This window comes from Stegodyphus dumicola, chromosome 7 (genome assembly GCF_044657685.1).
Source record: "Stegodyphus dumicola isolate Sdum_Otavi_A_Nest chromosome 7, ASM4465768v1".
NCBI classification, from domain to species: Eukaryota; Metazoa; Arthropoda; class Arachnida; order Araneae; family Eresidae; genus Stegodyphus; species Stegodyphus dumicola.
The window spans coordinates 203099582-203126657 of record NC_140774.1 but is presented as its reverse complement, the minus strand read 5'-3'; the positions used below and the strand labels follow the sequence as shown (position 1 = coordinate 203126657).

Genomic DNA, 27076 nt, shown 5'->3' with positions numbered 1-27076 from the left:
CGTGTATGGAATATTAAATTTTAAGCATTTTTTTTTTTTGCTGCATTTCATTTAAACTTATTTCCTCGATTTTCATTAGATATATTTCTCATTTAATTAATTCAGTTCTCACTTCGCGGCAACGCAAAAATACATAAAACCTTAGAATATCTTCATTAAAAATTGAAAAGTATAGAAAAAGATAAAACACCAAATACAGTTAAACAATTTTAAATAAGTTTTACAATTAAAATTAGCGTCCCTAAGCAAAAAGAAGGAATTCGGCCAGCGGGCATGAAGGCGGACTTTTCGGTGCACAAAACTGAAAGTTCACATTTGGCAAAAAGACACTGAAGATGCAGAAACTGAATTCGCTATTCCAAATGTAAACAAATGTGGCTTCTATAGTAAAACAAAATAAAGTTAGCCGCACTTAAACAACTTTATAATTGTTGATAAATTTATGACTATTGCTTGCTGATTAACTAAAGGCATAAAAATCTTAGCCAGATTATAAGAACAGCATAATTTAATCATTTTTATAGCAAAAAATGCATTATTTACCACCAAAATATAAGAACAACAACAACCCCCCCCCCCAAAAAAAAGAACTGAGCTTACTGAGCCGAGTAACAGAGTGGTTATATATATATATATACTTTATACAAATAAAATTTTATATTTGCTTTGTATGAATGAAGAGTGTTTGTTAAATATATATAGTTTTGGTGCGGCCGATTGTAGCCGAAAAGGCACATGCGCAACTACATATTATAGCAGTCCTATATACAAAATTTCAACGTTCTGAGGCTACTCGTTTTTGAGTTATGGCTAGATACCTACATACGTACAGACGCCACGATAAAATCTCTTTTGAATCCAGTTTAAATCAGTTTTATAATTCTTTTGGGGAAAAAGTCCTTTATTCTGTCCTTACGTACAGATGTCATACAAAAACATCGTTAAATTGCATTCGATAGCGGTCAAAATAGAAATTTTCTTTGAAATATGGTACCCGTAATTTTTCGTGATTACAATAATTTTTTTGCTTCGTACAATGAAGTAAAAATGAATTAATAAGTAAAATAAAATCAAGTAATCTCAAATCAACTGTAATAACTTGTAAGTAATTACATTTAAATTCGTTTATCCCAAAAAATTTTTCTCTGAAAGATTACTTTCTTTGCCTCATGGTTTTATTTCCTTAAAGCGTGCACTGTCAAAAATCTGAAATTAAACCAACCCATATATTGCAAATCGATCATACTTGTTTACAAAAGCATATCATGCAGTGATTTTAGCCCACTTTTCTCACCCTTCTCTTTCTTAAAATGACCTGTAAAGAATAATTTATTATTTAGGTAATTTACCCCGTGCATCGGGTTCGGTTAAAGAACACATAAGTTTTCCTCAAAATTTGAAATCTTTGTCTTTAGGATTCGTAATTAAAAAACGAGGTGAAGTTAAATAGCTAATTATTTCTGCCAATTTTCAGGATAACTATCTTCTTAAAAGAACATGAAATTTATTCCTCTTTTTATTTTTATTCTTTATTGAAATCTATTTTTCTTGCATATCTTCAAACAAAATTTATAAGGTTTTCCTGAAAACACAAAAACAAAAAAATACCTTCCTCCTTCAATAACGCTTTCAGTTTTGCATCACAGATGATACAGAAGTTGTTTAGTTTACGATATTCTTCAATTAAATCTTGAATTAAAACTCCTAAAGGATCCTCTCCAGCCATCTTTACTGAAAGGAAACAAAAAACTGTTATAGAATTGCCAGTTTTTCGATTTGTAAAGTTTAGCTGCTGTTTACATTAAAAAAATTAAGTTACCAAGTTGGCTCGAAATAAGAGCTATTTGTAAAAGAACTTATAAATTAAAGTTTAACAAATGTAACTGCACTTCATTTTTTTTTAAATTTGAAAGCTGTTGTAATATTTCGATAGCTACATCTTTAGAAATCGTTTTGTAAATGGAATTTTAAATTAAAACATTGAATGTTTTATATAACAAGTAGAATATGCTGTAATATTTTACCTTATTTTGATGCTTGCGTTATCTGAATTGTTTGAATTTTTTAAAATATGTTTTTAATAAAATTCCTAATGCAGAAAACCAGAAATATTTTCCATTTTGTAAACACTTTATGATGTCCTTATTCAAGAGGAGTTTTTTCTTCTGTAAAATCTGGCAAAAAATTAAAACTAAACTTTTTTTTTAACAAGACAAAATTTTAAATCAAAAGTTTTACATTAATTTTCATGGGAAGTTTCACCCCTGTGTGGCCTGATTTCTTGGAGATGTATATTGGAAAGAAAAGAAATCAGAAAAACTTTGTTAATCTAAGGTTATGTCTTATTTTGTTTAATCTTGTAATTAAAATTGATACGCTAATTTTCCACCTGCAAAATAAAATTTCATTTTTTGGGGGGCGGGTCACTTTTTTTTTTCTTCCTATGCGGGCTCAAAGACTTGACGTGTATCCAAAGAAGCTTTGGCGGTGCATCTAAGCGCGGGATTTAATCCGAAATTAAGTTATTTGTTATTAGGGTAAAATGCTATGAATATGATTTCTGAAGTATCGACTAGGCTGCATATTATAGTTCATAAATGATAATTTATTGTACTTTGAATACGGTTTTTAAATAAGTATCAGTACGCTTAGAAATTATTTTTAGTTATGTCCTGTTCTGTTTTCGATAAAGATCATTTTATGCAAGTGAATGATCTTCCTATAAATCCTAGTTTAATTGATAAACTGCGTAAAGGTAACGTGTGTTTTTGAAACTAAATTTTTATGTTTAACCATATTTGTCTACATCCTGTTATATAAATTGAATATACATTAGATAAATAAATAAATAGTGTTTAAAAAAGTTATCTAATTTTCTCTTAAAATGAATCTACATTTGTATGTATGCGAAGTCTGGAAAGTAAAAAATTCGTGTAAAATAGTATAAACTTTTTTAAAAAAACCTCAAAGCTGTTATGTATTTTTTAATTGGATATAGTACTTTTTTGGGGGGAATATAACGTAATATACAGGGTCTACTTATTTTAAGAAACAAATATAAGGTAAAGTGCAGAATCGCCCACTTATTTGTTTGGCGCTTTTTACAAGAGTAAGAAGAATTGGATTTTGTCAATTTTCTTTGACTTTTTAAGTGAAAATAGATTGATATGTATATGGATAAAGTCAAGGGAATGCGCAATGCCATTGTGCAATTCAGGGATTTTTTTTTAAGTGAAAATAGGTCGATGCGTATATAGATACCGAGTATATGCAATTCTTATGAATGCACCAAGCAGTGGGCGATTCTGCACTTTCCCCCAAATATATTATGTCTCAGAATTTTTTCCCTCTGTTTGAAAGAAAAGTGGACTCCTATCATTTTTCATAGAAATACTAGAGTTTGCTGTTTGGATGATTTAATTCAAGGAAAAGGTATAGTTTCTATATACCTGAGCTCATCCAGTTTTCACCAAGAGCATCTCAGAGGATGGAATCTATGGTTCTTGAACCCCTCTTTCAAGCAAAGTTGAAGCTTGAGTTGATAGATTTTAAGTGTTCTCATTTGTATTGTACTTGAGTTGCAATACAAAATATCCATGCTTTGTCTAGGATAGGATATGAACCAGGAGCCAACAAAATGTGCACTCAGCCATCGCTAACAATCAGTTTTATCCCTAACAGTATTTTACTATAAAACTAGTATTAGTTTGAGTTCCACTTAACTTTAGTTTCATGTTGGCAATGCTGTTCAGGTAACCCATTTTAATTTTAGAATTTTGTCTATTGTAAAAGTTCCATTGGAAAAATTGTTTCTCTATTTTTCTTATAAACATTTTAAGACTGCTTCTTGCATGGGACATTTGTGATTAACATTTGACATTTAGCAATTACTGGTGTAACATTTCTATCCTTATAATTTGAGAAATTCTAACTTTTGTTGAGGCAGGATCTCATCTACTATCTGCTGTTGGTGCTTATGACTTTGTTAATTCTTCAGCTGATTATTCTTTTAATTGTATAGTTAGAAAAAAATTTAACCAGTTGCAGATGGCCAAGTTGTATATATGGCCAACCATCCATATAATTGCATTAAGAACTCCTTTCTTATTTGCAAAGTGTTAAAACTGAGCTATTTTTAATTCTTGCTTCTTTTTTTTTCATATTAATGCTGCATTGTTTTTTGTAAGTCTTCATTATAGTTTTCTAATTATTTTTTATTAAGTATTTTATGCACCATTCGAATCGGATATTTAGCAACAATTTCTTTTTTGTTTTAATTAAAAGTATAAATATTACTGTAATTGTCTGTTTTGAATATATTTAATGCTATAAGTATTATATTTAAAAGGTATTTCTTAATTTTTTCCTTTGGAAATTTTTCTACTTTTGTTTCAAACTTTCTGTTTATTTAATCAGTTACGATACAGTAAACAAGGACAACAAGATGGATGCCTTTGTAGAGTACTTTTCATAGGAAACTTACTTGTATTTGCTTAGAGAGACACTAATCATGCAACCAACTGGGATCGGGTGTATAATGTGCATTTTTAATGCAAGAAATGATATTGAAATTTATATGTCATTATATCCCAAATGTAAAGCTAATAATTTAAAAATAAGGAAGAGATGAGAGTACAAAAATTAGATTTCTTCTTGTACCTAAATGCCATTTATTTAAAAGAAATGCTGTTTCGTTTAAATATGAACCTTATGAACTTCGAAAATTTTATCATTGGATAATATGAAAAGTTTGTCATATTCGTTTTCTGTTATGTCTTCAGGCACATCACTGAATTCTGTTTCATTTTTACTATCACTATTACTGTGATCCATAAATAAATAATTATCTTCCGTTCCTTCTAGGTTGTTAGACATACTATATTTTAAATGACTTTTGAATTATGTCCGGTTTAAATTCGTTCCATGCTTTTATTATCCATTCACACACTATTACTAGACTGTCATGGCATATTTGACCTCCTTTTATAAATGCTTTTCAACCTTCTAACATCTATGAATTCCACTCTCATTTTAAATTTTCTTTGAACAGCTTACATACACTTCTAAAGACACATGCTTCTAAGTTGACACGTGCCTCTAAAGGCTAAGAGTGTTTATCCACCTAGAACAGTGGTTCTTAACTGGCGGTGCGGGAATGTATTTTTGTAGGTGCGGGAGAAGCCCCTACCTAACCATAAAAATTATTAAATATCATTTATTAAATTTTTTATAATAAAATATTTGAAATCTGCAATAGTGTCCCCAATATTGAAGCTCATAAAAATTGATAGCACCTAGCTCACTTATCGGCAAAAGACACAGAAAAGAGCCGGTGCCGTTGGGCTTATACACTACGCTACGAAAAAGCATGAAACGCTACAAATGAATGCGAACAGGCAGCTAGGTGACGGAGAAAAGAAAAAAAACTTTGTGGGAATACAAGTGGAGAACGTTATCCCAGCTTGCGCATGCGCCGAGTTCAGTATGTGCTACTCCAATGGAATCTACGGATTCACAAATTTGTATCTGCATCTACTGCTCCTGTGTTAGGTTGAGTCAAGTTGAGTCAACTATTGTGTCTGCGACATGCGTATTGTGTATTCTGACTTGTCCAGAAACCTCTTGAGACTAATACAGTCAAAAGTCGTTAATCCGGACTCGTCGGGACTTCGGCGCCGGATTATAGATCTTTCCGGATTATAGATCATCAGTTTAAATCTAGTAAGATGGCATGCAGAAATTACAAAATTAAAAATATGAAACCGTAATTTATGAAATAAAGAACAATTATGATCTAAAGGGTATCAAAATTTACAAAAAGAAAAAGCTTAATATTTATTTGTTTACTTTATTAAACATTTCCTTCAATATAAGTTGCTTCGTTTCATGTGATAATACTTTCTCTTTAATTCTATTAAACAGACATAATTTCTTGTTTAGTTACAAAGTTCCGCTGTTCAAGTCCTATAATTGCTGTGTTGAGAATACCGACTAATTTGTCAATCAAAATGTTTTCGTTTTCAATAACCTCTGGGTCACTTTCTTCACAATCGGAAGCGAATTATAATGTCGAGGAACTTGATTTAAATCATATCAAAGACGGAGTACATCGAGATGAAATACTACACTTAGTACGGAATTATAAACCAAATAAAATAAAAACAACTGCCCTGAAGATAAGGATAGTGCTGACAGATCAACTTCCAATCCGCGGCGTGAAATTGATAAACAGATTTTGGATTTCAAAACATACTTTCGCTTTGTAGATACAAATTACATATTAGTAAATATATGTCGGAAATTCTATTTGACATAATCTTTCTAATCTATCATAATCTAATAATGACGTTTCTGCCCCCCCCCCCTCTGCCGCAGAGCAGCGTGAAACTGATAAACAGATTTCGGATTTCAAAACATACTTTCGCTTTGTAGTAAATATATATCAGAAATTCTATTTGACATAATCGAAAGTTCAAGCTTACTTTTATAAAATTGCTCTAACAGTCTGCAAAAAATAATAAGCTGGATCCAATTCGAAGATTAAGGAACAACGCAATCTGCAACATTAACTGAATTAGATAACTTTAGCTTAGCGTATAACTCCGTTACACATTAAACGCGCATGCGCACAAACATATTCGCAGCCGTAAGGGTCTTACGCGCTCTCGTAAACGCCTGTGCGCATGCGTGAACGCGACGCATGCGCAGAAAGTTTGTAGCTTTGAGGTCCGGATTATAGATCATTCCGGATTATGGGTGTCCGAATTAACGACTTTTGACTGTACATTCTTAATTGCCCGTTCAAGCTGAATAGGATTCAGTGATATTACAAACGTAAGAACATTATATATATTATATTACATTATTTCTAAATAATTAAATCGATTATAGTGAACCCCACTATGTCAAAAAAACGACAATGGAACGATGAGTATGCTGGTTATGGATTTACCTGCACAACTGAAAAAGATTGCACACAACGACTGTAATGCATATTGTGTTCTTAGATATTTTCAAACAGCAATCTCAAACCATCAAAGTTATTAGAGCATTTTAACTATCTGCATGGTGGCGAAAAAGGGCATAGCATGAACAGCTTGAAGTCAAAGAAGGCTCGGTTTGATACCAGTGGAACTATCTTAAAATTTTGCGGACTAGCAATTCAAAAACCTTTATTACAAGCCTCGTATCAAGTGGCATATTTATGTGCAAAAAAAAAAAAAAAAAAAAGAAAGAAAGAAAAAGAAAAAAAAAGAAAAAAAAAAAAAAAAAGAAAGAAAGAAAAAGAAACCTCACGCGATCGCTGAAGAGTTGATTAAACCTTGCTAAAACAGTTTTAGATTCGGAAGCATATAAACAAATCCAACAGATTCCATTATTAAATGATATTATACGATCGCGAATACAAGATCTCAGTGAAGATATTTTAATGCAAGTAATTGAAGACATGAAAATCAGTTCACTAAAAATAAACATGCAACTGGATGAGTCAACTGATGTTGATAATTGTAGCCAACTTTACGCATTTGTCAGATATGTTTAGGAAAAAGAGGTGATAGAAGAATTTCTATTTTGTGAGCCACTGGAGGTGAATATGAGAGAAATTGATGTTTTCAATTGCATCAAAGATTTTTTTTACTAAATATCAATTACCAATGAATGTGATTGGCTCAATATGCACTGATGGAGCCCCAGCAATGTTAGGCAAAAATTCAGGATTTTTCACACATGAAAAGAGAATTACCGGAAGTTATAATAACGCATTGCATGTTGCATCGTCATGCACTTGCGTCGAAAGCATTGCCAGAAAGTTTAAAACAAACATCTAACTACAGCAGTAAATGTAGTAAAATACATCCGAGGGCGAGCGCTTAATCATTGCATTTTTCGTGCATTTTGCGAAGAAATCGGTGCTGATCATACCGTGCTCCTACATCACACCGAAATACAATGGTTATCTAAGGGTCGCATGCTTAACAGAGTTTTTGAATTGCGTGAGGAAATTATTCAATTACTGACTAGTCAAAACTGTTATTTAGTAAAAGATTTTGAGAGTAATGATGCAATGCTGAGGTTGGCCTACTTAGCAGACATATTTAGCCATTTAAATGAATTGAATTTATCAATGCAAGGATTTGGTATAAATATAATAATATCTAGTGAAATATTATCTTCATTTATCGCAAAATTAGAAATTTGGATACGTCCAGTAGAAAAGGGGAATTTTGCAAACTTTCCCTTGCTTGATTCTGTTATTGCGAAAAATAAAAAGAATACAATTATACCCGACATTGTAATACATTTGAGACGATTGAACGAATCATTCAATGGATATTTTTCTATCTTAAATATTACCAAAACTCAGAGATGGATACTGGATCCATTTCTATTTGTCTTAAATTTGATGGATGATAGTGATCTCAAAAGAAAAAAAGATTAACTTATTGAAATGCGAGCAAGTGGACATGTTCAAATGGAATTCGAACAATTAGAATTGCAACAATTCTGGTGTTCACAGTTACAATGTTATCCAGAGTTGGCGAACGGAGCACTGCAGTTACTCTTGCTCTTTGCTACCACCTACTTGTGCGAAATGAGATTTTCGTCGCTTTTGCATATAAAAACTAAAGCGAGAAATCGCTTAAATGCAAGTGATCACTTACGTGTATGTCTTTCAAAAAAGGAACCTCGCTTTGCCAGTATAATAATGAACAAACAACAACAGACTAGTCATTAATAAAAATAATATTGTTTTGTATTTATATAAAATGTACAATGTTTTCCAATAAACAATAAGTTTTGCAAAAAATGTATTTTTCTAGACTAAAAAAATTAAAACACATTTTTCAATGGGGTGCAGAAATATATTTTCAAATTCAATGGGGTGCAACTCATTAGAAAGGTTAAGAAACACTGCCCTAGAATAACTGCCATGTCTGTATTACACTCTTTCAACAATTTCTTTATATTATTCATTAAATGGGATCTGAACATGTCCCAAACTAAAAGACTTTAAGGATCCTTTAAGACAACAGGATGCTTTTATCAAACATTTCTTTATCCACAGTTTCACATAATTTTCATCCATCCATCCTATCTCATGAATATGAATGAAAACAGCATTTTAGAAATTACATTTTGGCATTGTCTTTCTTTTGAAAATAACCATCGGTTTGTACCCTCCATTACGCTTTTTCATGGCCTGTTGTCATTTTCCATTTTTGTTGCTTTCTCATCAGTTGTTTTATTTATTGTCATATCAAACATTACTGAAGCTTCATCCATATTCAACTCAAAGTTGCTTTAAAGTTTTCTCTTTCATTTGCATTCTTTTTTGCCTACTTTAAGACAAATAAATGTATGCTGTTTCTTGTTAGAATTAGATCAGATGCATTTCAGCTAAAGCAAATGCAATTTTTTCAAAATCACAGCTTTTAGTTACTACAGAAAAAGAAAACATCTGACTCCTAATTCCACAAATTCAATCAGGGCACAAGTGCATTCTTACCCCAAAATATATCCTCCTTTTCTTGAAACCCTAGAATAACATTCATGTGAACATCTATTGAATGTTAACCACTCTCTTTGCAGAATTATTTACTTTCTCAAGCATTTCCCCCACACACGTATTGTTCGCTTTATGGCTTGTCAGTTCAGTGTGCCATTGTTTGAAAGCCTGGGAAAAATCTTCGAATGAATGACTTCAAAAGATGAGAGCATCAAACATGTATCTTTCAGATTTCTTCGGGAAAAAAAAGAAAGGATGTGTGTTATGTGGCAAAGATATACCAAAAAATTAAAAATTGTAGTTTGAAATTATAAGTGTGCGCTATATGCCGGAATGTATGATAATTTTTTTTAATTTGTACAAAGATTTATTAAATGGTACTTGTTTCTATAGTGACCTTAGGGTGAACGTTGATTTGTGAGTTTCTGCATTGGCTAGAAATAAACAGGTACTGTTTTGTATATGTGTGTTTCTTCTGCTGTCGCTTTTAAAATTTTTTTTTTTTTTTTTTTTTTTTTTCCTTCTGCTCATAGTTCATGTTTGTTTGGGAAGTGAAAAATTTTCCCTTTAATAACATATCAGTTTTTCATTGCAAATATTTATTATGCTTACTGTTTTCAATCTTACCATCAACTGAAAAAAGTGCTTAATTTTTTCCCTAGAAGAATGTATTTTATCAAGTAAGAAAATTACAGTAAAAAGTCGTTAATCCGGACTCGTCAGGACTTCGGCGATTCCGATATATCGATTTTTCCGGATTATAGATCATCAGTTTAAATCTCGTAAGATGGCATGCAGAAATTCTAAAATTCAAAATATGAAACCATAATTTATGAAATAAAGAACAATTATGATCTAAAGGGTATCAAAATTTACAAAAAAGAAAAAGCTTAATATTTATTTGTTTACTTTATTAAACATTTCCTTCAATGTAAGTTGCTTCGTTTCATGTGATAATACTTTCTCTTTAATTCTATTAAACAGACATAATTTCTTGTTCAGTTACAAAGTTCCGCTGTTCAAGTCCCGTTAATTGCTGTGCCGAGAATACCGACTAACTTGTCAATCGAAATTTTTTCGTTTTCACTAACCTCTCTGTCACATTCTTCATGTCTTTATCCATTTTTTGCAGCAATTCCACTTTTTGTTTGATGGACATCGAAACATACTTTCGTTTTGTATGATCCTTTGGGAGCTCTAGAATCGGAAATTCTATTTGACATAATCGAAAGTTCAAGTTTACTTTTATAATATTGCTCTTACAGTCAGCAAAAAATAATAAGCCGGATCCAATTCGAAGATTAAGGAACAACGCAATCATCAACATTAACTGAAATAGATAATTAGATAATTTTAGCTTATACCGTCCGTTATACATAAAAAACGCATGTGAAAACGTAGTCTGCGCCTGCGCACACGCATATGCGCAGTCGTAAAAGGTCTTACGTGCACACGTAAACGCCTATGCGCATGTGTCAACGCTTTTAGCTTTGAGGTCCGGATTATAGATCATTCCGGATTATGGGTGTCCGAATTAACGACTTATGACTGTATTACTAATAGACATAATATGCAATTATATGTTGGAAAAGAAACCATTTGGCCATGATAATGTGTTTGTGGTACTGTTAGCAGCAGCTGCTGAACTTTGTAAAAAGTGAATTAAAAATGAAGAACATTATTTTTTAATAAATTGATAACAAATTTGTATTAAATAAAATAATAAATTGAATTTATATTTTATTACGCGCATTTTATTTAATGAAACACTATAGTAAATACAAATTTATACGGTACAAAGTCCATAATCCGGATGTCTATAATCTGGACCTCAAAGCAACAAACTTACGAATGCGCGTAAACCATTTAGACATTCGTGTTTGATGTGCGTCCGCTACGCATGCGCGTAAAGCCAGTAAAGTGTTTACACATGCGCGCTTCCGATATTGAAGAAAGTGACAGAGAGGTTATTGAAAATGAAAAAATTTCGATTGACAAGTTAGTCGGTATTCTCAACACAGCAGTTCCAGGATTTGAACAGTGGAACTTTGTATTTGAACAAGAACTTATGTCTGTTTATAGAAAAGAGAATTAAAGAGAAAGTATTAGCACAAAAAACGAAGCAACTTAAGCAACTTACACTGAAAGAAATGTTTAATAAAGTAAACAAATAAATAGTAAGCCCCCCCCCCTTTTTTTTTTTTTTTTTTTGTAAATTTTGATACCCTTTAGATCATAATTGCTCTTTATTTCATAAATTACGGTTTCATATTTTTAATTTTATAATTTCTGCATGCCATCTTACCAGATTTAAATTAATGATCTATAATCCGGAAAAACCCTAATCTGGAATCACCAAAGTCCCGAGTCCAGATTATGGACTTTGTACTGTATTAATTTTCTTCTATATTTATGTGTTAAGTAATTTATGTTGGGTAGATGTTGAAAGAATTACTCTTTACCTTACTCCAAGGGTTCTCAAATTGTGGTACATTACAATAATTTTAGTGGTACAGTTTTTACAGAAAAGAAATTAAATGAATGTAATGGACATTTAAACATCTATGTATTCCACATTTAAAATTGACTTTTAACATTTTAATTTAATCTTTATTATTCAAAAACACATATATTTTTCAAGTTCCTGATTTTTGCAGCTGTAGCAGAATTAAATTATATTATTTTAAGAATGCAGAAATATTTTAAATGAATTATGTAAAATTTTTCAAAATTTAAATCAGCATTCTTAAAATAATGTAAAAAGTTTATAATATTTATGAGGAAAACTGAAGTGAATTAGTTCATTATGTAATAAATACTGTTATTATATTTGTAGCACATTTACAGTTCCTATGCTGTATATTTGTAAAAAAAAAAAAAACTGAAAACAAATTTAAATGCAAGAATCCATTTTGCCACTTTCAGTAAAATTTAGTATGCATAAGTCACAAGGAATAGGCTTGCAAAGGTAAGGAAAAAAAGTTCAAATTTTTGCCAGCTGGGCACTTTTAGAAATGATAGTAAGCATTGTAAGAGAGGTGAACAAAATTTTATTACAAGAATAAAATTACTAAGCTACCTGCTCAGTGTGAGATCATTCACTGTTAATCATGTGTTGGACTCATAAAATAGTGTCAGCTGCAGGATACAGTATTTCAGGAAGAATGTGGGCAATATGACACACTGGGCTCTGATACAAAGAATACATGTACTTGATATACATGATTTTTAAACTGTAAAGCCAGACATTATAAGAACTGTAGTCTGATGCCAGGGATTAAGCCCTAAAAAATGACATTCATCAGCGAGTTTGGTGCAAATAACTCTTTAGCATGTAGTAAACCCTGCCATCTGGTGGAAAGCATTTTGGTTATATTTTTCTTTTTGTGAATTTCTTTATCATGATCTGAATAATGTGCATATTAAATTCCACTCAAATTAGTTAATTATAAACAAATACCACTTTCCTCTGAATGTCATCTAGTTAATTCCAATCGTAATTTATGTTAACCATAGCCATAACAAAAATATAAATATTTTTTTTTTTTTTTTTTTTTTATTATTATCGTTGCAACTTAAGTTAATTTATAATACTTATTTCCTCACAGCTGAATTACATTCACTGAAGAAAATCCTTCACCTTTGTGTAGTTGAACTCCAGCAAGCTATTAAAGTTACAGCTTCTGAAGCCAGTACTGTCCTTGAAGCAGCTTCTAGAGTTGTTCTTGAAAGTGAATGTAGCACTGGTAATCTTTATTAAAATGTCAATATTTCATGTGATGTAATAATACCATGTTTATTTTATATCATATTTAAAATAGTTACTGGTTGTTTTATTCTTTAATTTTTATTTAAAAACTCAAACTATGTCAAATATTTTTAATTAGAACTGGAAAATATTTTCTTAATTAGTTGTCTTTTAAAATAAATTATCAGGTAAAAGTATATTTTAGGGTACCCCTTGGCAGTACATGGATAGTAAGTTTGTGCAATTCTGTGACTTATTATTTTGGCCTGCATAATGGCGATTTTTGCGCAAAAAATCGGCGCTACACAAAGCCAAAATAACAAGACCAAGAATTGCACAAACTCGGTATCCACATCGACCTATTTTCATTAAAAAAAAAATCCCCGAATTGCACAAAAATGGCATTGCTCACTCCCTTGACTTTATCCATGTATACCTCGACCTATTTTCACTTAAAAAATTCCAAGAATTGCACAAACTTGCATTGTTCACTTCCTCCACTATGTCCATGTACACATCAATATATACTCATGTCCAAAATTATGTTTACATGCATAAATTCACGGATTTCTCAGAGACTATGACTTATAATTTAATGAATTTTCGTGGAATCATACATAACATGATGACACATAAATGCAAAAGAAAAAATTGAAGATCACCTCATATGATATAAAATTGTAGTATGAAACAATAAAAATGTAATAAAGTGTGACAATGAGAGTTAAGAAAAAAAGGAATGTTTCAGAAAAAGAATTAAGTCTTACAAATTTAATATGGAATATGATCTCCCCTGACTTGTACACACATATCACAATGTGTTTTAAGGCTGGAAATAACGTTGTTAACCACAGTTTGGGGAATTAATCTCCACTCTTCCAGCAATGCCGTCTTCAAAACATTTACATCTCTAGGAGGAAGATGTATACGTGCAATTGCTCCTCCAAGGCAGTCTCATAAGTTCTCTATCGGGTTAAGGTCAGGAGAGTTTGGTGGCCAAAGTATTCGCTTAATGTCTTCACTTTCAAGGAATTCATCAACGAGGTTTGCTCGATGTGGACGGGCATTATCATCCATAAATAAAAAGTCAGGTCCATATGCACCCCTGAAAAGTCTTACATAAGGATCTAAGACCTCATCTCGATATATCTGGCCTGTCACAGATCCGCTGCTGAACACGTGTAGGGGCGTACGTCCATCGATCATTATTCCACCCCATACCATCACACCTCCACTACCGAAACGGTCACGTTCCCACAATGTTCGAGGGATCATTTCGTGTTCCTGACTCCCTCCAGATGTAAACACGTTTAGAATCACCAGTTAAACTAAACCGCGACTCATCAGTAAAGAGAACATGGGACCATTGATGTTCAGTCCAGTTCTGATGTTCTTTACACCAATTAAAGCGATCCCTCTTTTTCTGTGAAGACAGTAAAACACATACCCTTGGCTTTCTGGCATAAAGGCCTTTTTCATTAAGCCTTCTGTATATTGTTTGCCGTGATGCAACAGTTCCAGTGGCGGCTGCAAGCTCTGAACTTAGCTGGCGAGCAGTAGCCTTTCTGTTACGACGGGCAGTTAATGCCAGATACCGATCTTCAGAAGCAGTTATCATTCGTTTCCGACCTTGTCCAGGCCTCCTTACAACACTTCCATCATTTTGAAACTGTTTCCATAGCTTAGAGACTGTCTGTCTTGAAATATTCAGACATGTGGCTGTTTCCATGATTGACTGCCCTGCTTCTAAACGGCCGATAATTCGCCACTTTACAGATTCTTCCAAATGATACTTCGAAGCCATAACAGACCGCTTTGAGTCCCTACACACTGAAATCAAACGCTATGTTGCAGAAATTCACTCAAATATTCAGTTTGCGCAAAGCGCTTGATTCACCCTTGGATGACATAACGCCTAGATTTGCATATCACAAACCGTTTGATTACTTTTGATTGGATAATGCTAATTAGGCTTGGTTTTCACACATTCCCTGCAAATACGGATCACATTGATTCGATATTTCATTGAATATCATCATTTTTGGGTATGTAAACATAATTTTGGACATGAGTGTATTTTCACTTAAAAAGTCAAAGGAGCACCCAATGCTACAATATAGGCAAACAAAAAATACATAGTCTCAATAAACTACATTTTAAACCAAACAATAAAATAACATAAAAAAGGGAAAACATGTTATACATTTAAACACTACAAAAAGCTATTTAGAAGATATATTACCCTATTTAGAAGTTCCTTCATCTTTAGTCTGTGGCACACAAAATTCATTAACAGCATCCAGAAACTTCCTAAAATTATCTGAACTCGAGTCCGTATATCGGTGTCGCCACATCTGAATCTTTTTCTACAAACCCATTCAAATCCATCTAAATTGTTTTTACATTTGATTAGACACATATCCTTCCTACATACAGGACACTTATAATGGCTACTAAATAAACCTTTTCTTACACACCAGTCAGTTAATGCTCTTTTCCTCTTTCGTTCCAAAACGTACAGAAACTTCAAATCTTACTACATTCAGCTATTCTACCATCTAAACAATAAAACCAACACGCACCACAAAAGCACTTACAAAACATCCCATGTTTCAAAATTTCCCAGAATCATGCACCCGATTACGTCACAGTAGGGTTTCGATAACATTCAACTACTCGAACTACCATAAATGAAACAACAACTTCGCCATAATACAAAGGTACCTTAAAGTCTACCTTAACCAAATTATCAATATATTCACACTCATGTGTGTTTTAAGTTTTGAATAGAAATAAGGAAAATTTTCCCAGTGATTTTATAATCAGTTGTTTTAATTTATAGATATTATTACTTTCTTAATATCTTTAAACATATCTTATACCATTTAAAAGTTTTAATGTATGACTTCATTATATAAATGCTAGTCAAAAAGGTATTAGAATGAATTATTTAATCTTGAAATAAGTAATGTGGTCTTTACCAAATAGTCACCGATGTTTGCTATTCTGTTGGCCCAAAGTATTTTCCACTCCTGGAAAATGTCATTATCTTCAAAATTTTCTCTACTTTCTTCAAAACAGTCATAGATGAATGTAAATGTTGTCTTCTCTGATTTTAGGCAATGAAAGAACAGAACACATGAAACTACAGAGGGTGCTTATGCATTTTTTAGATTTATTTTGGAGCTGTTTAATTAATATTTAAAATGCAAATGTTCACTCTGATAGCATTTTTCTGGATTATAATTCTGTGTAGTGATTTCCATTATAGTAGGTCTTTTCATAAAATTTCTCTTCCACAACTTTTTAGAATTTATCAATCATGGTGGGTAAGAGAGAGAGAGAGCTCTTTTCAAAAGACAAAAAGGCATATAGGTGAAATGCCAGGCCACTTCACAGGAATATGTTGAAAAACTATATATACAATACCAAATCAGTATTCATTTTTTCAAGGAATGCAGTGGTACTTTTCAAAATATGACTTGTTTCGTCTTGATGAAGTTTCATTGCTTGAAATTCATTTGTATAAAGAAGTGGAATTTCTTCTTAAATATTGGACATAAGACTATTGATAGTATGCTGAGTTGATTTAAACATTTTTTCCAGTCTTTTTAACTTTCCACTGTAAGAGAATCGTGCAACAATCATAAACCTGGCAATGAATTTTTCTTTGCATTGACGAAACCATGTTCGTATATTTTTCTTCTCTTCGTTTCTGATAATAAATGGACTTTTTTTATTGCAGTCATTTTGGAAAATCCATGCTTTATGAAAGGTCACAATGTATTCCTATTTATTGCCTACTGAATTGTTTTCATACAGGATTCTACAAATTGTTCTGTGTTGAACCACATGCTTTGGCAAAAGCTGGCAAACATTATGTTCTTAAGATTTTTTTAAGTTGTAAATCTTGGTTTATTATTTTATTTATTATTACTACAGATGTATCTAAAGACCTTACAATTGATTTTTGCATCGGTGGATTTTCTCTTGTTACCGGGGGTTTAACTTTAGAAACAGTACATACCTTTTCCAGGTATATGTTTGGAGCCTTCTTTCCATGTAGATGTTTTTTCCTTTTCTGATTAATAATGTTGCTTATTTTGTTTCTATAAATTTTAATGTCATGCATTTCTCAACGTTTTTTAATTATGGAATAAGAGTATTTCAGAAAATATTCTTCAATCCACAGCTTGTTCACGCACAACATTTTAAAAGAATAAATTAAGAAAAAAGCAGACAATATTTCTTATTTCAAATAATAAGCTATTGCCAAAAAATTTTATTCCGAAACATTAGCTTTTATTCTTTATCGATATTGTTCTAAAAATGTCTGAACACCCTCTGTAAATTGGGCTTTGGGGAAGGTGCAGCATACTTATAATCTTTTCTCAAACCAAATATTGGATAACAATATGTTAGGTCATTATGTGTACATTTTTTATGTCTGCTATCGTAATATGAAAGATTGAATTGATCATCTGCTATGATTGATGGGAATAACTTGAACTATAACTCTTTCCCTTTCTTTTCTGTCTCTCTCTTTTTCACACTTTTTTTTTTCGTGTGTGTGGTGCATGAAAATAAATTTCTCTTCTCCAATTACAAATATTTTTGTTAACCGAGAAAAAGAGCCCACCTGTAGACCAATGATTATAATTGCTGAATAATGGGAATTCGATCCCAGGCAAATGGACTGGCTGCATGGTTGGTTTTTGTATTTTCCCCATGTGTAACTTAAATATGAGCAAATTTCCCTTAGAAAATACTCCAGGAAGGCATTGCTTAAGCAGCCTTTGTTTAGTTAGCCTGTTATAATAGGAATAAAATCATTTAAACAGGCTTTTTTTTTTTTTTTTAATAGTAAGTATTCCTTCTTTGTTAATTTAGATTTGAAACTTATGTTCTTTGGAAAAAGAAACTTTAAATTTTTCATGAAAAAAAGGAGTTTTGTTATTAAGTTTGAATTGTAGATACAGAAACATATTTAATTATTTATTCCCCCCTTTTTTGGCGCAATTTTTTTATATCATGCAGAGCTAACACATAAGTGCTACTTACTTCAATATAAACTTCTTGAAAGCAAATATAGGCTTTTTTAGCTTAATAGTTTGTTGCACTGAATAGTATTGGATACATGTAAATAGAATGTCAAAATTTATGTGGTCATCAAATAATTAATTCTGGTAAAGTATAATGTTATAATATCTAAGTAAGTAATTCTAGTAAAGTGTATATTTTATAATTTGTCATTGAAACTGGTGATTTTTTGAATTGTTAATTAAATATATGCACCACCTTAGTAGTAAATTAAATATTTTGTTAGAAAGTTTAATTTATAGGCTTAACCAATAAATGCAATTTCTTACTAGTAAAGTAGTCTTTAGAGTTTGTGATAAATAAATAACTTTTCAGCCTACAGTATTTAACAATAAGTTTATTATATCTCTAATATATTTTTTATTATTTTTAGCATTTTATAAATAATTCTTTTTTATTTAGCATACAGTCTTCTTAATAATGAAAAGTTACAGAGACAAAGACTATGTCTACAGTTTTTACAAACTGATTATGTGATATATACTGGCACTATAACAGAAATATGTGGAGAAAGTGGAAGTGGAAAAACGCAGTTATGCCTGCATTTGAGTATATATGCTCAGCTTCCTCATCATCTAGGAGGCCTCAATTCTGGTAAAGTGCATTTTTCAATTCAAAATTGTTGTTAGATTTATGAAAGATAAAATATAAATTTGCTTTATCCGGTTCTTAGAGATTTACTAAGTGCTTTATTCAACACTACAAAATTCTTACTCATTTGAAAAAATCCTGTAGAATTAGAAAAAAAGAAATTCAATGAAAGTCAGGGAAGATGTAAACTTTGTAAAAATCAGAATTCGCCTCATCCCAGAAAGTTAGGTAAATTTTAAAACAAAATGTGTAATTATACAGACAATATAATCTTCAAAAATAATAAAAATTAAGTGCTTTAGAGAACTGAATTAACAGAAATTATCCTTCTTAAAAAGACTGCAAATGGAAGAGTTGCATTATTTGTTTTTTCTCGCCAAAAGCGTTTTATTCACTTTACATCTCGCACAATTTTACAATCCATAGCTTTCTGCTTCATTTTTTACTGAACTGTTGTTCACTTTATCTCTTTAAAAATGTACTTTTCTGTTGCCATCTCTTTATAAACCTTATTTCCCTTCCTAAATAAATAATGAAATGAAAAAGTCATTGAGCAATGTTTATAACAAATGATATATTTTTAGAGAAAGAGTTAACAGTCTTCCCTCTCAGAGTTTTATATTTCTTATAGAAAACGCTAGCTTTTTTTTTTAATTGGTTGCATGCATATTTTATATGTGTATTTTTTTTTCATTTGCTTCTTAGAAATAAATAAGATGAATTAAATTTTAATGTTCTTAATATCTGCATTGTATTTTGTAGCAAATGCTTAAAATTATTTAGTTTTCTATACTTAATTTTATGACTGGTTTATTCTATTTATTCAAGGAAATCATTGCATTTATTTGATCATGGAAAATCAGAAAAAAGTCAAGTAAATTAAAAATTGAATTTTAGAGGGAATTTTAAGCTTTGAAGCCAATTTTTATCAAACCATTTTTAGTTGTGTTTAATGACTTAGAGGTTTTTTTTTTTTTTTTTTTTTTTTTCCACTTCTCTATGTTGACATTGGCCACTCCTAAGGCCAGATGTGGTGGTCTCTTTATTATGGAGGCACCTAATAGGTAGGCCACCTTTGTCTCCTTTGAAGGGACAGACAATTTTTACATCCATGCCTTTTCCGGGATTCGAACCAGGCAATTCGATATTACAGTCAAGCTTCCCTAACCACTATACCATCTGGGCGGCACCTTAGTTAATAGTGTATAATTATCTGATTTATTTGAAGTTAAGTAAGTAGTAGCAAAGTATGTGCTGTTACAGAACTGATTTTACAATGCTTATTTTATAAGGAAGATATATCTTTTAAATTTTAAAAGCACAGTTTCTTAAATTTAGACCAATTTTGATAAATTATTTTGGAAGGTTTTATCTTTATATTTTCTGGAAATATGACTAAGAATAAAAAAAGCACATAGTACATGCTATTGAGTTCAGTTAAAAAATGTGCAATAATTACTCAGTAAATGCACATAGAGGTGTTACGAATTTGGTATTTAAAAAGCTAATGTTAGTTCAATTATAAATTAAATGGTTTTATTTCTCGCGCAGTGCAGCGCGTGACGAATATTAAAAGAAAGCTAAGCCGGAAAAATTAAAAATACAAGAGCGCGTGCGTTAAATAAATAAATATCTCTTTTTGATTTCGAGAAAGTGCTGGAAAATTCTAGCGCGTGATTTTAAAATCTTATAAAAGGAGGAAAACATCTCAGTTTGTAGTAGTTGCTTAGTTTGTTGTTGTTTAGAAAACTACTGTTGTTGATTGTAGCGAATTCGCGGATTAGCGTTCTTTAGCTGTTTTGAATTACGTTCTATTGGACATTTGAGTAGTTAAAAGAAAACTACTGTGAGATATTGTAATACTGCATGATAATTTGAGAAAATTTAAGCATTTTTGTTGTGATAATAATAAATTTTTGTTCATTTTTCATTGGACTTGTGCATTCATTTCATAACGAACCCGTACGCACGCAACAATTTTTGGTGTCAGAAGTGGGATTTGAATGCCAATCACAAGAGCGATGGAAGAACAATTGAGACAGCTCATTAGTGCTTTTGCTGCATTCCAAGAAAAGATGGAAGCTGGCCAAGCATCATTTAAAGAAGATATGAAAGACTCTGTTAAAGCAGAGATAAGATCCGTTAAAAAGGAAATGGAAGCCGTTCACGAAAAATTGGAAGCTAGTCAAGTAACTTTTAAAGAAGACATAAAAGCTGTACAAGAAAAGATTGAAGCAGGTCAAGACGAAATGAAAAGAGAAATAACCTGCGTAATAGAAAGTAAATTTGAGGCTACGGAAGACAGAATAGGAGCTGTCGAAAATAAAGTCGGGCAAATTGAAGAAAAGGTTTCTTCTGTCAAAGATGAAATAGAAGATAGTGTCGGCTGTGGAGCAACGAGTCGAAGGAAGAGTTTCGGCCTTCCAACAACAAATTGAAGAAAGAGTTTCTGCCGTCGAACAACAAATTGATGATAGGGTTTCTGCTGCCGTCGCCAAAGAAGTTGACAGCCTAAAGAAGTGCATCGCGACGGTAGGAAACAATTCTGAAGGTTCCAAATTTTTATCGATGCCTGCTCGTTCCGTTCTGAAACTATCTACATATGATGGGAAGACCTCCTGGCAGGTGTATAGGACACAATTTTCTATCGTTGCGGATGTGAATGGATGGGATTCCCAGGCTAAGGCCTGTCATCTCACCGCTTCTCTGAGAGCAGACGCAGCGGATATCCTGCAGACGCTTCCCGAAAATCAAAGGCTAGATTTCGAAGCTCTATCCGGCACTTTGGAGCTGCGCTTCGGCGAGAAATGTTTAAAAGACTACAGCAGGCTCCAATTAAAATCTCGTCAACAGAAGCTCACCGAAACGCTTCAGGAGCTCGCCACGGATGTTGAAAGGCTGTCACATCATGCCTTTTCGGAGTGCCCGACAGAAACAAGGGAAATCCTGTCCCTGCAATATTTCATCGATGGCATCCGGGACCCTGAAATACAGAAAGCACTGCGAATGGCGGATGTTAAAGATCTGAAAAGCGCTTTAGTGTATGCCATGAAATTTGAGGCAGCCCAGCAAGCCACCCGTCGAGACCGCCATCCAGTCAGAGCTGCTCAAGTCCAGGAGCCAGGGGATCAAGTCACTGCTCGTCTAGACGATTTAACTAGACAACTGAACGCCTTGAGACAGAATATTGGTGACAAGAAACCGACTGTAAGGTGCTGGAACTGCGGTGCTGAAGGACACATACGACGAAACTGCAGAACACCCCAGGGCACGGATGCTAAGACCGCTCCTAACAAACAGCAGGGAAACTAATTAGTGGCCATCTCGCGGGGCGGAGGTTGCCAGATCATGAAAAGCCCCAGTTTAAAGCGCTTCAGATTTCTGCAGTGAGAGGCGGCAGTAATGGACTATTCATAATAGGACATATTAATGGAGTTCCCTGCAATATGACGATAGATACAGGAGCCAACGTTACCATCATCCGAAAAGATTTGGCTCAACAACTGGGAAGCAAACTTATCTGGACGCCGCCCTGCGTTACCCTACAGACTGTGTCCGGTGAGAAGATCAACATCGATGGAAAAGTAAATGCTAACATCACCTTTGGAAGTGCCGCTTACCATCACACGGCATATGTAGCAGAGATCACTGATTCTTGCATACTCGGATTGGACTTTCTAAGGAAATACAATTTTTCCTTGGACTTTAAAAATAACGAATTGCATTCTACATCTGAGGACATAGCGTTATTTGGAGTCAATGATGAAGTTAAATCTGTCCATAAAATCATAGCACAAGACAATATCACAATACCGGCAAGAACAGAAATTTTACTTCCTGGATCCATAGCCGAAAACAGAAATTTCCGCTACGGCATCATAGAATATCCCAATAACTGTAATAGCCCAAAAGGAGTACTAGTAGCCTCAACACTTGTCGACCTATCCAGAACGGTTATCCCGGTGAGAGTCGCCAATGTAACTGAGAAGGGGAGAATTATTAAGAAAGGTGAAGTGGTTGCAGCATGTACTCCAGTTACCACCGTTGAAAGAAAGAGTAATATCCAAGAATCCGTGTCCTCAGAGAGAATTACATCGGAGTTATTGCAGAATGCGCAATTAAACGATAAAGAGAGGAATGCTGCCGATCGCGTCATTAAAGATCTTCAAGTTGTTTTCTCCCGCTCGTCTTCTGACGTGGGTCGAACTAGTTTGACACAACATAGAATAGATACCGGCGATCATCCCCCGATCAAGCAACATCCAAGACGTCTACCGTTTGCTAAACAGGAAGAGGTGCGAACACTATTAAAAGATATGGAAGAAAGCGATGTCATCAAGCCTTCAGTAAGTCCATGGGCATCTCCCATCGTCCTAGTCAGAAAGAAAGACGGCTCAACAAGATTTTGCGTCGACTATCGCCGGTTGAATGAGGTTACGAAGAAAGACAGTTACCCTCTTCCTAGAATTGACGACATTCTAGACACTCTTTCTGGAAGCAAGTGGTTCTCAACACTTGATTTAAAGAGTGGGTATTGGCAGGTAGAAATACAGCCTGAAGTCCGAGAAAAGACGGCATTTACTACGGGACAAGGGCTTTGGCAATTCAAGGTGATGCCGTTTGGACTGTGTAATGCGCCGGCAACATTCGAATGTCTTATGGAAACTGTTTTGAAAGGCCTTTCCTACGAAGCCTGCCTCATATACCTGGACGACATCATCATCGTCGGAAAGAGTTTTGAAGAACATTTCGAAAATCTTAGGAAGGTGCTTCAGAAACTGAAAGAAGCCAATCTGAAGCTGAGTCCCGCTAAATGCAAATTGTTCCGAAAGGAAGTGACTTACCTGGGACATGTTATCTCTGCAGAAAGTGTGCGCACGGATCCTGAAAAGGTATCAGCCGTTAAATCCTGGAAACGTCCCGAAAATGTCCATCAGCTGAGAAGCTTCCTAGGGCTTTGCACCTACTATAGGAAATTCGTGAAGGACTTTTCTTCCATCGCAAGACCCCTACACAAGCTGACAGAGAGCAACCAGAAGTTCTTGTGGACAAAAGAATGCGAGGATGCATTTAACAACTTAAAGGAGGCTTTAACATCTGCTCCAATCCTGACGTATCCTCAGCTTGACCGACCATTTATTCTCGACACCGACGCGAGTAATGAAAGTGTTGGTGCTATTTTGTCCCAAGAAATAGACGGCCAAGAACGTGTAGTGGCATACTGGAGCAAGTGCCTGTCTAAACCGGAGAGGAATTATTGTGTCACCAGGAAAGATTTGCTCGCCATAGTCAAAGCTGTAGAACAGTTCCATCACTATCTATACGGCAGAAAATTCCTGCTCCGAACCGATCATGCATCATTGACCTGGCTTTTAAATTTCAAGAATCCTGAGGGTCAAATAGCCAGGTGGATACAGAGACTCCAAGAATATGACATCACTATCCGTCATCGTAAGGGATCATCACACGGAAACGCCGACGCCCTGTCTAGAAGACCTTGCCAAGAAAGCTGCCGATATTGTTCCAGGGTGGAAGCGAAATACGAGCTGCTGACTCCGGTCGCAAGACAAATTACAACATCAACATCGGCTGATCGAGAACCATGGAGTGATGATGAAGTCAGGAAAGACCAGCTGGAAGACCGCGACATTAAACCCATAATTGATTTAATGGAGTCATCAAACAGAAAACCTACCTGGCAGGACATTTCTATCTGCAGTCCTACAACCAAAATATTGGGCACTCTGGGATTCACTTCACATTCGAAACGGCGTCTTATACCGGAAATTCGAATCGGATGATGGGAAGACGTTCCGATGGCAACTTATACTTCCAAGATCCCGCATTCCTGATGTCCTTAAAGAGTTACATAGCACCCCTACTGGAGGTCACTTTGGAATAATGAAGACCTTGCAGAGAGTTCGTGAGTGCTTTTACTGGAATAATGCAAAGGATGACATGCAAAAGTGGTGCCGATCTTGCGATGCCTGTGCAGGTCGGAAAGGACCGAGGAGACGCAGCCGAGGCAAGCTGCAACGTTACAACGTAGGGGCGCCTTTTGAACGTATCGCCTTTGACATCCTGGGACCTCTGCCACGAACTGCTGATGGCAACAAATACATACTCGTTGTCATTGATTACTTCACCAAGTGGCCTGAAGCTTATCCTATTCCTGATCAAGAGGCTGTCACAGTAACTGAGGTAATTATACAGCACTGGATTTCCAGGTTCGGAGTGCCTCTTCAGTTACATTCCGATCAGGGAAGGAATTTTGCCTCGGCAGTAATCAAAGGACTATGCAAACTACTCGGCATTGACAAAACTCAAACGACGCGATTGCATCCTCAGTCGGACGGCATGGTAGAGAGGTTCAATCGAACCATCCTTAATAACCTCTCATTAGTGGTTTCCAGAAACCAACAGGACTGGGACAAGAAATTACCACTCTTTTTACTGGCTTACCGCAGTGCTGTCCATGAGACTACCGGCTATTCTCCATCACAGATGCTCTTCGGTCGTGACCTTCGTCTGCCTTGTGATCTATTGTTTGGCCGCTTTCCGGATGCTCCTTCATCGTCTGAGGAATATATTCAAGATCTCCAGGCCCGGTTTGAAGTGATGCACAACTTTGCACGAGAGCGAGTCAACTTGGCGACGGAGAAGATGAAGACCCGCTACGACACAAGAGCTACTGAACATCAGTTCCACGAAGGAGACAAGGTGTGGTTGTGGAATCCGACTCGACGGAAAGGACTTTGTCCGAAATTACAGTCACCTTGGGATGGCCCGTATACAGTCCTAAAAAGGCTGAATGACGTCGTGGTTCGGATTCGTAAGTCTTTGAACTCTAAACCTAAAGTCGTTCATTACGACAGGTTAGCTCATTACTATGGCCATAGTACGTAATGTAAATAATTGTAAATAGTATCAGACCATGGTCCTTTTTGTTTATAAATGTGTATTTGATTTGATTTGTATTTAGTATTTGATTTGCATTTAGCATTTGATTTGTTTAAGTTAGTTATTGCATTTATTGTTTATATTGTTTGATATTGTAATGTAATGTTTATGCCTCAGTTGCATTTATGCCACAGTTGTAAGTTTAGCTTCCTGTCCAGGGATTGTACTGCCCGGGACGTGCAGTCCTTGGGAAGGGGGCAGTGTTACGAATTTGGTATTTAAAAAGCTAATGTTAGTTCAATTATAAATTAAATGGTTTTATTTCTCGCTCAGTGCAGCGCGTGACGAATATTAAAAGAAAGCTAAGCTGGAAAAATTAAAAATAGAAGAGCGCGTGCGTTAAATAAATAAATATCTCTTTTTGATTTCAAGAAAGTGCTGGAAAATTCTAGCGCGTGATTTTAAAATCTTATAAAAGGAGGGAAACATCTCAGTTTGTAGTAGTTGCTTAGTTTGTTGTTGTTTAGAAAACTGCTCTTGTTGATTGTAGCGAATTCGCGGATTAGCGTTCTTTAGCTGTTTTGAATTACGTTCTATTGGACATTTGAGTAGTTAAAAGATAACTACTGTGAGATATTGTAATACTGCATGATAATTTGAGAAAATTTAAGCATTTTTGTTGTGATTATAATAAATTGTTAATTTTTCATCGGACTTGTGCATTCATTTCATAACGAACCCGTACGCACGCAACAGAGGCAAAGCTTTTTAGCTTAAATAATGTTTGTATTTTTTATAGATAAATTTAAATGTGTTAATTTGAATATAATGTAAAACACACACTTAGTTTCATGTTGTTTTTTGAATTATTTTCATTTTGAAAGGGAATGAATTAAGTCTATTATTAATATGCTACAAACTCTCTTTTGAACTGATCTACTCCACTGAATAAATATTAAAATACTGCTGTTACTATTAGAGCACTTATTATGTGATTTTATAAAGAAAAATTATTTGTTGTATTTTTGGCTAATAAATAATGAATGTTAAATTAACTGATTTTTTAATATAATTAATTACTTGATCATAATTTATAAACATCGGAATGATTAATTCAGAATAAAAGTAATGAAATACTGTGTATGTCTCTCTTATACATATATATATTTTGCTTGATTGAAATGTTTTGGTTTTAATATTTTAAATTCTTTGTTGCACTTATATGATTA

General features: G+C 33.8%; 1 protein-coding gene across 1 annotated transcript in view; it reads left to right on the top strand.

The window, feature by feature from the left end:
• Nucleotides 1-2476: 2476 nt before the first annotated feature.
• LOC118194181 (DNA repair protein XRCC3-like) overlaps nt 2477-27076 on the top strand; it is a 38239-nt gene continuing 13639 nt past the window's right edge. The window contains exons 1-3 of the mRNA XM_035365392.2: nt 2477-2755; nt 13117-13254; nt 18759-18950. Coding sequence (XP_035221283.1) covers nt 2668-2755; nt 13117-13254; nt 18759-18950 — 418 coding nt within the window. The 5' untranslated portion in view covers nt 2477-2667. The remainder of the gene's footprint in view (nt 2756-13116; nt 13255-18758; nt 18951-27076) is intronic.